Consider the following 14,304-nt stretch of genomic DNA (forward strand, 5'->3'; position numbering starts at 1 on the left):
AAAGACTCGTTGCTGGAAATTTTGCATGTAATAAAGATAGAAGATCGTTCTGGGAAAACCACCAAAATGATTATTTCAGCTTCGAAATTAAGAAACGAACGTAAATACAGATGTCACATTTTGACAATGGTGAATGAGAATAATGGGATTATAAATATTTTATATGTAATTAAATAAAACTCAATTTAATTTGTACCCATGAGTGTCTTTATGTGTTTCCTGTGTTAGTAATATAGTTTCTACGTAACATATCATGTGGAAATGCCACAAGTGTCATAAACCAGTATATTTTGGTAAGTTTATTCACCTCTGCACCTAGTACTTTGTCTTTATAGTCTACTTTTAGCTGAAAGAAAACAGTCTCTGGGCTATAACTGGCATCCGGAATGTCTGCGGTGCGAAGAATGTGGCAAAAGACTCAATCCTGGACAACATGCAGAACATAAAGGAGTTCCCTACTGCCATGTGCCCTGTTATGGGGCTCTCTTTGGGCCCCAATTGTTCGGCCACGGAACTAGAGTAGAATCTCATAAGAGTTTTGGTGCCCAGAATAATTCACCAAAGTTCAATAATGGCCCTGTTCTTCCTAGGTCTCATTTGGAGTCAAAAATCAAGGTAAGTAAGTAATTTATACACTGTCTTCGGTTCCTTTATTTTGTGTTTTTAGGTTTATAATCAATTTTTTGAGGGCAAGAGTGGGGAAATTAGGTCTAGAGAAGTAAATGGTAGATTTATTCTGGAAGGTTCATTAAGAATTCATTGGGGCATCCAAGGAGTGATTCATCTTAAAGAAAATGATGACCAGAGAACTGTAGTCACTGTTAGAAAGAGAAATTCGTACAGATCACCCAGTCCAGAGTATGACACTGATGATGACATTCAAAACATATCAAGAGATAGCAGTTATAACGAAATCTCAAGTTGTTCTGATGATCTTACAAGGTATTTTTCTTAAATTACTGTTTATGGTTATATTTATTTGAATGATTTACATAAAGTGCAGAGAAATTGTACTTTTTAACCACTTTTACTGTATTTAATTCGGCATTTATAAATTTTTAGGTCTGATACAGGTATTGAGAGTGGATCCGAATCTCTAGATATAAGTGTGACTGATAGTGCTTCTTCTTCTCCCCAACATGTTATAAAAAGTGTGACATTGCCTTCCAAATTAGATGTTAAGAACATGGAATGGGATGAGCTTGATGAACTGCTTTGTGTGGAAAGAAAAGTGGATGTTTCTGAACACATTTACCAGACCATGCCTGTTACCCTACCTTCACAAGTTAGTACTGAGAGTTCAAGCGGTTCTAGCAATAGTACTAAGACTGAGAGGTAAGCTTGTCTTAGAAACCTTGTTTATATATGTTTAAATCTTGTTCATATTTGTTATTTTTCTAGTGTATCACAAACTATAAGCAATGACAGCACAGATGTGACTATTAGAAATGATACTACATACACAGATAGCACCTTGAAAGCCCCACTTACCAATGGTACTAATAGTCAAGACAAAGTTCCTCTTTTATCTCCATCTTTAAGCAAAGAGGACACTTGGCTGATGCAGAGCAATCATTTGAATAGATCTATGTCTGGTCCTGACTGTTTAGGCCGTATTAGGGATGCCCAATCACCTGAATTTGATAGGAGTAGCATGACAAGTATGGAATTGTCTACCATGACGGAGCAAGCAGAAGAAGTGGTGTTGAGAAGGCCATATAAAGGTGTATATATTGCAAATTTTTTAAATAGTTTTAAAAATTGTCAAATATATGTTAAATGTTGGAATTTTCTTCTCTTTTATATGGATTTTACTTTTTTTGTAAACATTTTTTGTATGTTTCACATGTAGGTTCAACTGCAATAAAACGAAGACCTGGAAAACGATTGTCAAGAAGTAAAGTAAAGCGTAGATGCTCTATCAATGGCCATTTTTATGATAGAGAAACTAGCTTTTTCACCCCGCCCCATGGCAGTCAGATGAGTGTGTGGGTCACTTCACTAGTCAATACCAATGAAGTTATCAATTTGTTGTTAGAGAAATATAAGGTGGAAAGTGATGCTCAGAATTTTGCATTGTTTGTTGTAAGAGATAATGGAGGTAAGAAACTAAGAAAGGCATTTTTGTGATTAAAACTCCTTAACTAACTGTAAATTTATTAGTATACTAAAATATTATTGACGATTCTATTTGGCCACTAAAATTACTGTAATACCTTATATATTTAATTAACAATAGCATTATCAATATGGTAGGATGAAAAGCAGGCAGTATGATGGATGTTTTTAGTGCTATTGTTAATTGTAGTTCAAACTTGTGAGCTGATCATGACGATTCACCTGTCCCAGTTTTCAAAGAATGTAAATTTATATTGCCTTAATGCATCTTTTAGTTTATCTTTTTCATTGAGAACTTTTTATTGAAAATTGAAAACATCCTTTGTAATTATATACCAATTTCTAGGTTTGATATTGTGGTCAAGTTATTCGAATTGATGGTAGGTAACAAAATAGCTCCTATTGTCCATATCCACATCACAAATCTTTTAGTTTATACCGGACCACTGTCGTCAGAAGTGTTAGAGGAGGATATCAGATTGATTCTATTTATACTTATATTTCCAAGGCTTTTGATATTTTGCAACACAATGTTCTGCTACAAAAAATGGAATGTATAGGATTTTACAGTTCAATGTTATAGTTATATAAATAAATAAATATTTATGAAATATTTATATAAAAAATGTTGATCAATGACTTAAGTTACAAAAAAGCGTAAAAATAACTTTGTATGTGGTGCGATTCAAATAGAATTGAGTTAAATGTTGCAAATAAATCCGTTAATAAATAATTATTAGTATTAGAGGTTATGTTGGGCTAAATATGAAATAAATACCTTATAAAGATTTTTAAACTTCTTAATGACATAAATTATAGGTTATTTTAGGTTTAGTATAAAACAGTTGCCTTATCCTTATTATTATGCTGACTAAATTACATAACATCTTATATTTTCTATAGGAAATATTAAAATCTCAACCTCCTATTTGTTTTTTCAGAACAACGCAGACTGAAAGAGGATGAATACCCTCTCCTAGCGAGAGTCCTATTGGGACCTCACGAAGATGTCGTCAAACTGTATTTGATGGACAGTCACAGTACCCCAGAGGTCAGCTGTGAAGTAGCGCAATTTTTGAATCTCACTCTAGCAGAATGCCGCGCCATTTTGTCGCAGTACTACTCTCAGGAGGAGCGAGAAGTAGCCCGAATTAAACAGAAGTAAGTTCGTACTCCTTGCGTATTTCGCGTGGTTTTTGTCGGAATGACACATGCCGCTACATTTTGTATTGTTTTGTTTCAGATACGAAGAGATGAAGTGTAGAATTTCTCGCAAATTACACGAAGTCAAGGTCACAGTGTCTTGATGTTTGTCGATTTATACTTTGTTACGTCTCACTTATATTTAACATTTTCTTATATACAATAATTTTTTTAATACTTATTAACCCATTTTTAGATGTTTTAACTCAATTATTTTTTTATATTATTGTGTTTTTGTCTTTTTTATACTTATTGTTACGTGTTTATACTTTTTATATATGCTATTAATTTGTAAATTACCTAATATCGTACGAATTGAACTAAATAATAGAATTCTAGATGAAAAAACTCGAATTGCCCCAATATATGTTTACAGGTTAGATTATGTCTAATTTGCATCCAGAATATTAAAAAGAACCTTTTGTTTTGTTTATATTTGGTTCAATTCGTATGCCAATGGTTCAATGTGAATGTATACTCGTATAAAATACGAATTATTGTTTTACGAATTTACGAAGTAGTCAATTGATGAAGAAACCCAGCGAATATAAGAGTTTTTAGATCAGAAGACTGTAATAAATTAAATAAAACTAGATGTAATATCTTAATAATATATTAAATTCAAACTGTTACCTACTTGTTTTGCATCTTCTTCCTGAATCGTTGTCCAAAATCCTCTTTCTGATTTAACCAAGAGATCAAGATCAATTCTAAGAACACCAGAAAATAGGCAATCACTACTACATATCAGTGTATTACGAATTGCTGGTGTAAATAAGCATTTATGTTTAAAATATTTGGATTTATTAGTTATTTATGTTTATAAATATTTCAAGCAATAACGATGTATCTTTATAATGAAATTTTGTAGCGGTCTAGCTACTTTTTACTTTTGTTTAATTTGAAAAAATAGATTTTTTTAATCGCGAGATATCGGCATTGGTCGAATCATGGTTGCCAACCGATAACCCGATCGAAATACCAAAAGAAACTATCAAACTGCAAGATTGGCAACTCTATTTGCAAAATCACGACGTGCCTGTAAAAATAATTCTGTACGTCAACAACTAGGAATTTCTTAAGAAATCAATTTCAAGTTCTCCTAGTGTTTAGTATATTTATGTGTAAAATAATAATCGTTTTTGGTTACTAATATTCAGTGACAGATATTTTTAGAACAATTTTATTCCTTGATTTTGGGGGCGCCATTTTGTATATGCCGGTGGATTTTACGGTGGACTGTCAAAAAATAAAAGTGTCGGACGATAAAAAGTCATTTTATGTACTTTTTAAGACGTCCTTTCATCTAGAAACCCACAAAGTTGGACAAATTATGAGTATAGAGGTAAGAAATATTAACCACTAATCTTTGATTTCTAAGCCTGTCAGTGCTGTCACTCCCTTTTATTTTCTCTAATTTTTTACCTTTAACTCATCCACAACTATTATTTTTAAATTTTTTTCGGCCCAAAATAGTGCCAATTTACCTATACAACTCGAATGTCTTAAAACACTGACGAGTTTTTTCGTAATTCTTATATTATATCCCTAGATGTCCAGACGAAATCACTCGTTATTTTTGTCCTTTCTTTGCAGTTGAATCTACAATGTTAATGTAAAAACGAATCAAAATATGACTATTGCAACTAGGGCACAAGGATTGACAGGAGATAGTGTCGAACCTCAAGTAAGTAATATCTTTTATTACATAAATGGATGGTCTGTCTCGATTTTTTATTATTCTTTGTCAATGTTATCACAACAAATACCAGATTATATTTAGTCGATATTTATATTATATTACATAAAAGAACTATTATTTATTGTTTATTAAACATTTAAAACGATTATTTAGAAGTGGTGAGAAGTTATTTGTTTGTTTCTTCATATTTAAGTACACTCTTTTTGGGATGATGACAGAAATAATTGTAAAAATAAAATTCCCATTTTCATATCTATTTAATTGTTTACTTGTAGTACCTATGCATTTTAATTAACTATTATGTTCTATATTGATAAAAATGATGTATCTTATCTATTCAATCTAATCTTACTAAATTGCCTATTACTTAAAAGTTTTCTTTTTATTTGCCTTTCAAAGTTTTTTTATTTTTTTTCTCCATTCTTTGAGACTAAAATACTACTTTCGTTGCTTTGTAAATTACAGTGAATATGGATAGATACATTTAGTAATTATTTTAGATAAAAATTATGTTCCTTAAAGGGATTTTTGCACCAAAATTTAAACAAAGGTCCTGTAACTTCCTCAGTCATGTTCTCTTCATTAACTATTGTTATATTTTAAATAAATATTTTAAGCATATTTTGAAGGACATAACAAATAAAAAACACAAAAAATATTAAGTTATACTATTACGATCTTTCCCAACAGCAATCTTACTTAACATTGTTTTTAATGAAAATATTTATTTAATTTCATGTTTATTGATAAGAATTGTGCATCTTTTAAGTAAACCTTCATTATTCTCTAAATTAATTATGGAAATTTTGATACCAAATTTCTTAGAATATTTATGAAGCTTATTTTGTTTATATTATGAAATTGTAGACTGTGATATTTATTATTGTACTGTAAAGTTTAGGGAAACTATATACACAAGAGGTATGTTCATTTACTGGATCAAAAATAATTTTTAGTTACTTATTTAGGAAAGTTTTGCACAAAGTTCAAAACTGTGTTTAAACCGTTCTTTTTTATGACAAAGTCACTTTTTCTACACAACTTCTAATATTTGAAATATTTTTTCTTTGGTGCACTTTTAACCTCAGTGTACTGATCAAAATCACATACCAAGTAAAGCCGATAACTAAGGTCTGATACATTTTTGGAGTATAAACATTTTTACCACATTCTTTTAGTCAAATTGTGAAATTTTTTAGACTATCTACCACTTGTTTTTGAGATTTAAACTGTGTAAGTAAAAATCTTGTAGATTCTTTAGTAATTTCTATATTAATCAATTTCTATTCAACAATCAGAAAAAAATTAATGAACAATTACTAAAAGTGCAACAAAACAATTGGAAGAATGTTTCAATGAAATAGTAAATTAGTTGTTGACATAACAGTTTTCCTGGGAGCTTGTTTATGATATATACACAAAAAGGAAATAGAAAAGTAGCACATAACTTTTTTTACAGTGAGCATAAAACAAATTTTTAATAATGTTATTGAAACTGTGTTAAGTCTATTTAAGCACTCTTGATGTGTTCTCTGCAACTCTTTATGAACTTGCTGTATATCGCAATTATCAACAGAAATTGTTTAATTATTAATAACATACTTTTGTTAACATTGTCCTTTTTGTTCTTTATCCCGTTTTGTTGCCACCGAAAATAATAGGAGAGATAGATAGGAAACTTGTGTAGAAACTATTTAAATGGTGCAAAAGTCTTTTATAGATGACTATATGAGCCAAAGACAGAGAAGATAGTTCACTCAGCTTAAAAATGAATGCACACTTATTAACAGTGGCTCGCCTTTTGGCCAACCTTCCAGTAACAATCAGAAAATTTTTGGAACTATGAAACTTGCAACTGATTTCAGTTTGAATATTCTTGAACTAGAGCATGGAGGAGAGTTGCCAGAGACAGGGGCGAATGGAGGATTGTTCTGAAGAAGGCTTTGGCTCATGAAGAGCTGTAACGCCACTGATGATGATGATGATGATATTCTTGAACTAAAAAGTGGTCTTGAATACCGAAAACTTTGAAAATGACTTGCATGTATGGCAAATTTGCTCAAAGCAGGGCAGAATTCTGGACTCATTGTAAATGGTTGCTAATAATGGGAATATCTGCACCATAAGCTTGCTCCAAGTAGTCAGACGATCAAAAAATAATTTCATGTTTAACTATTTATTTTTTGGACTAGCAGCAACTGATTTCATTATCAAGATAATATGCTAGCACATATTGTGCAAGAGTTTTTGGCAAAACATAAGGTTACACAACTTCATCAGTCTACAGTCTTGTTAAGCCCAGCAAAACACAAAAATGTCGCTTTAATGCCAAAGTTTTTATAACAGTACGATGACAACCAAAACTAAATCACGATTTCAAACTTCTTTGGTTTAAAGAACATATTTCATCGATGGTTTAGAAACGACACAAGAACTCTTCAATATCCTGGCGAAAAATGCTAAAAAAGCATTATGAGGAACTCTAAAACTCTTCCGAGATGTGGGAAATGCTTATTTGCCAGTTTTTTTTTGTAGGAGTTGTTGCAATTATACAAAAGAACTGGTTATCAGAGTCTGCCGATCATTACAATGTTTCATAGGAATTTTCCATTGTTGAAAGTAGCACTGGAAGTTTACTTCTCGAGAACTTCCTTCATGCTGTTGGGGATTCAGTAAATTTTGTGCAAACTTTCTGCGTGTTCGTTGAATGATTCATGCAAAATCTGACAGAGATTTTCTTTGTTGATTTCACATCGCTATTAAACCTTTTAACCCACTTCGTTTGATAAGAAATTAAACGAAAGATTACTACTATTTGCGAAGAATGCTAAAATAGATTATAACCATTTCTTTAATGTAAACTGTAATCATTGTCATAATAAAAGTCTGCATGGCTCACTACTAGGTATAGAACTTTTTATTTGTTGCATTACCAAATGATGTTTCTTTTTGTAAAGAATGTGGTGTTTAGTAATAAAATTATTTCAGACATCTTCTCCTGGACCATCTGAGAACAACGCCGAGGAAATCCAAGATGAAAACTTCGAACCGGAGTTCCCCAAAGATAAATTAGCGTCACTGGATGAAAAAATATCGAGCTTGCGATGGGTGGTGCCGGTTCTGGCCGACCAGGAGCTAGAATGTCTACTCAAAGTCTCCATAGACTTGGCCCGAAAAAATCTCGATACTAGATCGGAATCTTGTCAGAGGTTCTTCAGGGAGGGATTGACGGTGTCTTTCACGAAGATATTGACGGACGATGCAGTGTCCAGTTGGAAACCGAACATTCACGCCTGCATTTATCAAAACTGCCTGAAACTCATAGAGCTATGCGTGGTGAAGCTGCCTCACGACTGGTACCCCCTATTGGATCTGCTCGCCATGGTTCTTAATCCGAATAACAAGTTCCACAGCTTCAATTCTTCTAGACAGAGCGAAACGGCCGGACCGAATTGTAATTTATCGGAAGAGGAACTCTTCGCTAGACCGTCGAGCGACTTGAGGAATCCCAGGGGGTGGTTGGTGGATCTTATCAACAAATTCGGAGAGTTAGGCGGTTTTCAAGTTTTATTAGATAGATTCCAATCGGGAAAAAATTTAAGTATTTCTATAGTGTTCGCTTTACTGAGGCCTTTTGGGTTATGCTTTGAATTTTTGACGGTTCACAGTATCAACAAGTATATATTGCCTATATTAGAAATGATTCCTGGTATATTAGATAAATTATCGGACGAAGAATTGAAGAAGGAAGCGAAAAATGAACAAAAAAGCGATATCGTCTCGGCCATTATAAAAGCGTCTAAGAATTTGGCATCTAGAGTACCCAATCAAGAAGAACTTATTAGGACGTTAGAAGGATTTAGATTGACTATGATATTACGCCAGTTGCAAATATCCAGCTTTAACGGAAAGATGAACGCTTTGAATGAAATCAACAAAGTCATCTCTAGCGTTATTTATTATCCGAATCGACACCACGGAATGGAGGAGGAGGAATATCTCACGCCCGAGCGTATGGCCAAGTGGATTAACGAAAATAAAGTATTAGAAATAGTGTTAAGAGATTCGCTACATCAGCCGCAGTACGTAGAAAAGCTCGAAAAGATATTGAGGTTCGTAATCAAAGAGAGGGCGTTAAGTTTGCACGATTTAGACGCCGTTTGGGCAGCTCAAGTCGGAAAACACGAAGCCATAGTTAAAAACGTCCACGACTTGTTGGCCAAACTCGCTTGGGACTTCAGCGCCGAACAGTTAGACCATTTGTTCGAATGTTTCCAAAACAACTGGACGTCGGCGTCGAAGCGACAGAGAGAAAGACTTTTAGAACTAATACGACGATTGGCGGAGGACGACAAAGACGGCGTCATGGCGCATAAGGTTTTGACGTTGTTTTGGAATCTGGCACACGCCGAAGACGTTCCCACCGAAATAATGGATCAGGCTTTAGCTGCTCATGTTAAGATATTGGATTATAGTTGTTCGCAGGAGCGGGACGCCCAAAAGACGGTTTGGTTGGATAAGTGTGTGGAAGAACTGAAGAACGGAGAAATGTGGGCACTTCCGGCTCTCAAACAGATCCGCGAGATTTGCACGTTGTACGAACAGAACACGAACGGCAGCCACACTCAACGTACCCACCACATTTACTACAGACAGGAAGTGATAGAACGGTTGCAAAACCAGCATTCTCTAGTTATATTAGTAACCAACAGCCTTTGTAGTTATATGGATAGATTAAGAGAACTAATCAAAGAGAACCCGGAATTGACCAGCGAGACGTACATACCCGACGGACGGTACGGCCACACGCTGCAAGTCCAGGAAAGACTGAATTTTCTTAGATTCCTCTTAAAAGACGGGCAGTTGTGGCTATGCGCCGAACAAGCGAAGCAAATATGGCAGTGTCTCGCCGAGAATGCGGTGTTCCAGAGCGACAGAGAGGCTTGCTTTAAGTGGTTCTCGAAACTGATGGGAGACGAGCCCGATCTAGATCCCGGCATCAACAAAGACTTCTTCGAAAACAACATATTACAGATAGATCCGATATTACTTACAGAAAGCGGTATCAGATGCTTCGAACGATTTTTCAAAGCTGTTAACGTGAAAGAAGGCAAAGTGAAATACAAAAGGAGGTCCCTACTAACGGAAGATCCCGATCTAATAGGTCTCGATTATCTATGGAAAGTAGTTACTTTGTGCCCAAACGATATCGCTACCAGAGCGATCGAGCTTCTTAAAGAAGTCAGTACCAACCTCGGCCCTAGATTGACTCAAGCGCAGTTGGTGTTCCACGAAAACTACATCACCGAATGCTACGACAGGCTTCGAGCTCACTACGACACGTTAACTATCTTGCAAAAATCGACCAACGACAAAGAATTCGACTCGGTGCAACTTCAAAACCGCATCAAGGCAGAAGCCGTGAAAATATGCAGGGTATTGAAGGTTCTACACGAGTACATCAGCGAATGCGACAACAGCTTCGTCGGGGAACGGAAAATTCTTCCCTTACACAGAGCTTGCTACGGCAAACACATAACTCTGATCGTGCGGTTTTCTAGTCCCAACAGACAAGTCGAAGACTTGGAACTGTACACGCATTCGAACGATACTCTAGCCTCTTTGAGAAAATACATTTTGAAACGAATCAAGCCTGGTATTTATTGCAAACTCGAATTGTTCATCAACGGCGAGCCTTTAGAGCCCACCGAGGACAAGAAACTTCTTTCGCAGATACCCATCAGAGACAAAATGGTAAGTACCACGATTTTTTAATATTTACTTTAACTAAAACCTATTTTTCGAAGCATACCTTTCTTATCGCGGACTATGGTCGATCGCGCGACCATATACTACATCTAGTAGTAAACCCAGTCCCATGCGTGTTTCTAATGAAATAAAATTAAAATAAGATAAATCAAATAGAATTGAAATAAATTAAAAACCGTCGCTTCGTGCGTAGTAGACGATAAGAAAGCTATGCTTCTCGGTCACTCCTGGAGTGCCATATCCTGTTTTTTGCTGCACGTTACTCGACCGTTAATGATTTTGAAGGGTTCGAAAACTGATCACTTGATATTTTTGCAACAATTAGTTTATATACATCGAGTTTACTACAGCACTTTAAACAATTCGAACGCCATTCGTTCTTGTTCTGCCATGAGTTGTCTATTCCATTATACCATGATTTCCTTGATCTTCCTTTTCTTTTTCGACTCTTAGAGATCCAGTTCAAAATTTTTATTTTTAATCTACAATCCTTTGTTTTCTCCGTATGGTATCTGTAAGTGATGTTTGTACATTTAATATTTCTTTGACTCTGTCTGTTCTTATATGAGATCGTGTAATGTATATAGTCTCGTCGACAAAAAAGTTTATAATGATGAGTATCGCATCATTAAGCTGAGTCTAACACAGTTCCTTCTGCGCCTTTTTTTGGGTTTTTCGTTTTTCCGATACATGTCGATTTTACAACATACCGAAAATCTATAGATACTGATATTCTTTTTTATTAAATAGACAATTGAATAAAGTAATTTTATTATTTATTTATTTATTATTTTTATAGATTTCAATAAAGTTGAAAAAGTTTACATGTTGTATAACGGTCACCAATCGTCACGTAAATGAACTCTTCCAATTGTTTACTGTGACTACTATTTCGTAAAAAGCCATATTTAATATGTGCTGATTTAGAAATCTCTTCCAAAGTCACACTTTAATACAATTTTTGAAGTGATAATTGTAAAAATCAGACATTATATTTATATGAAATTATTTTAAAATGAGATAAAAATTAAGGCCCAATTTCATAATTACAACCTAAACTAAACCTTAAGTAATGTTCACTTTGAAGCGGTATAAATTTTCCTACCACATTTGGTATCACTTACAGGGGGTTGAAAATGGGGGCAGCAATTAATGGACTGGAGATAGGGTAAGCAAACAAACCGACACGTTTGCGAACGGCCATTCTTGGTTTGGTTGGAGAGCTGGGTCGCAAGTAAATGAATAGAAGAGGGACTGGATGGGGTAACTACAAAGAAATCAAAAAAATACTTACAGAGATTTCCTGGGCAACACACACACGAGAAGGTTCCTAAACTATTTGAATTTGGACGCCATTTAAAAGAATTTTCTCGCTGGATGGAAAGAAAGGCTTTTCTGTCCTAAAAAATATTAAAAGGTGAAAATCTTTTTAAAGGAAATAATTCTACAACTGCTGGTTTAGAGAGAAATATTACATACGAGGGTGGATTGATATAAAACTAGTCTTTGATAGAAAAAACAAGACGTTTTTTGGAATTAAATCGATTTATTTCTCAACATAGGCCCCCTTTTAGCTTGATACACTTAGTAAGACGATGTTCCAATTTTTTTATCCCATCCGAACAGTACTTTTGCTCGAGCTCTTCAAAATAGGACGAAGTTTCAGCGACGACTTCATCATTTGTTGCGAAACGACGTCCTCCGAGCCATTTTTTTAGGTTTGGAAATAGGAAAAAATCGCTGGCGGCAAGATCTAGGGAATACGGTGTGTGTTCAACCAATTCATGTAATTTTGCCATGGCGACGGCCGCTCGGTGAGCCGGTGCATTGTCTTGGTGAAAGAGCACTTTTTGTGTTCCAAACCGGGGCGTTTTCGACACAATTCGGCATCGAATCGATCCAATAATGCTGCGTAGTACTCACCATTGATTATTTTTCCTTTTTTTAAGTAGTCGGTGTGGATGATGCCCTTCGCATCCCAGAAAACAGTCGCCATCACTTTGCCGGCCGAATGTGCACTCTTTGCCTTCTTCGGCGGCCCTTCGCCGCGTTTGCGCCACTGTTTCGACCGTTCTTTGGTTTCCGGTGTGTAATAATGCACCCAGGTTTCATCAACGGTGATAAATCGGCGAAAAAAATAGTCTAATATCTTATACTATTAAGACTGTTCATACTATTCATTTTTAACCAATTCTAACAGATAAACAATATATTAACTCTTAAAAGTGTAGTTCTAGTGATTTATTTGTAATTTCAGTTAATATCAGCAAAAATAGTTCAAATGAACTCGAATATGGCGTCGTCCCAGGACAGTAGTTCGGACAGCTCGACCTCTTCCCCCCACCACCCGTACGACGGTCCAAACGTCGAAGCGGAGAATCTGTTACCGGGCGTTCTGATGTCCCAACAACCGTTCTACGCCCAATTCTTCTGCCAATTGATGAACGTAGGAAGCACGTTGCCGTTTGCGATGTTAAGAGATATGGGGCACGCGCTCCTTCAGTTGATGCCTTGCAATCTAATGACGATGGAGAAACTAAGGATTTTGTTTTCTGCGCCGGGAGAGCAGAACATTTCGATGGATAGCATGTTTTTCAGCGCCTCGCCATCGGAAGTAAGTCGATTTTTATGTAACAAACTAATTATCGTTAATATTATTGTTATTTTCCAGGTATTATACAACTTAGAAGTCCTTTACACTATGTTAATGCCAGCCATAGACGCCATCTCCGAAAAATCGTACGAATTCCAGTACAGCTTTATGATATCCGGCGAAGCCCATCTCTTTCTCGAGATGTTGACGAAGAATAACTTCATGTCGAGCGCCGATAACGTTACTAGACGTTCGGCGTATCTAGTTGTCCTGAAAATATGTAAATTGATACTGACTTCTGTCGCGCACGTCCTAGTGAGACTGAGTGAAGATCACACTCCGCCAGAAAATGAGGCTTTCAACGAAAATACCACACCACCCGGAACCTTTTTGAGACAGGCATTACGAAACGTTCCTGGGCACTCGGATCATGTAAGTTTTATCAGAGTATCTTAAAAGACAATAGTTTTATAATATAAGCAACATACAATAGTGTTTCACTGTTCCAAATTTCAAATTGCAATTAATTGTACTCCGGTTCCAGTTCAACATCAATCCCTCTCTATATATCATTAACATAACGTCGAGTTTCTTTGCAGTATGTCTGATATATACTCGCAGAATATAACTGTGACTTCTCGAAGAGTGAAGTGTTCCTATTGCTTGTTTAAACTGGTAGTGTTATAGTTTCTGGTATTTCCTTTTATTCGGTAATTGTGAGTGTTGATATTTGTAAGGGAATTAATAAAAAATACTATTAAAGATATGATTCTGAAGGAGTCAATATCACGATATCGAATCATTAAAAGGAACGATATAGTGTTAGTCCAACTCTATCTTATTTCACCTTGAATTTCGTCGGTACATTTGAACTACTGGGCGACAAATTTGAATCGGCGAACCCGAGTATCTACGGAGT

The 14,304-nt window shown here is 35.3% G+C and overlaps 2 protein-coding genes across 2 annotated transcripts in view; both read left to right on the forward strand.

Moving 5' to 3' along the window:
• The first annotated feature begins 103 nt into the window (after positions 1–103).
• Rassf (Ras association family member) lies at positions 104–3,953 on the forward strand. Its single transcript, XM_072541790.1, has 8 exons — positions 104–293; positions 347–615; positions 668–942; positions 1,063–1,335; positions 1,402–1,724; positions 1,853–2,101; positions 3,060–3,279; positions 3,362–3,953. The coding sequence occupies exons 1-8, from the start codon at positions 254–256 to the stop codon at positions 3,423–3,425; spliced, it is 1,713 nt and encodes a 570-aa protein (XP_072397891.1). The 5' UTR covers positions 104–253; the 3' UTR covers positions 3,426–3,953.
• A 360-nt stretch (positions 3,954–4,313) lies between these two features.
• faf (ubiquitin carboxyl-terminal hydrolase-like faf) overlaps positions 4,314–14,304 on the forward strand; it is a 37,097-nt gene continuing 27,106 nt past the window's right edge. The window contains 5 exon segments of the mRNA XM_072541792.1: positions 4,314–4,666; positions 4,918–5,008; positions 8,012–10,777; positions 13,050–13,406; positions 13,464–13,817. Coding sequence (XP_072397893.1) covers positions 4,955–5,008; positions 8,012–10,777; positions 13,050–13,406; positions 13,464–13,817 — 3,531 coding nt within the window. The 5' untranslated portion in view covers positions 4,314–4,666; positions 4,918–4,954.

This window comes from Diabrotica undecimpunctata, chromosome 8, assembly GCF_040954645.1.
Source record: "Diabrotica undecimpunctata isolate CICGRU chromosome 8, icDiaUnde3, whole genome shotgun sequence".
NCBI classification, from domain to species: Eukaryota; Metazoa; Arthropoda; class Insecta; order Coleoptera; family Chrysomelidae; genus Diabrotica; species Diabrotica undecimpunctata.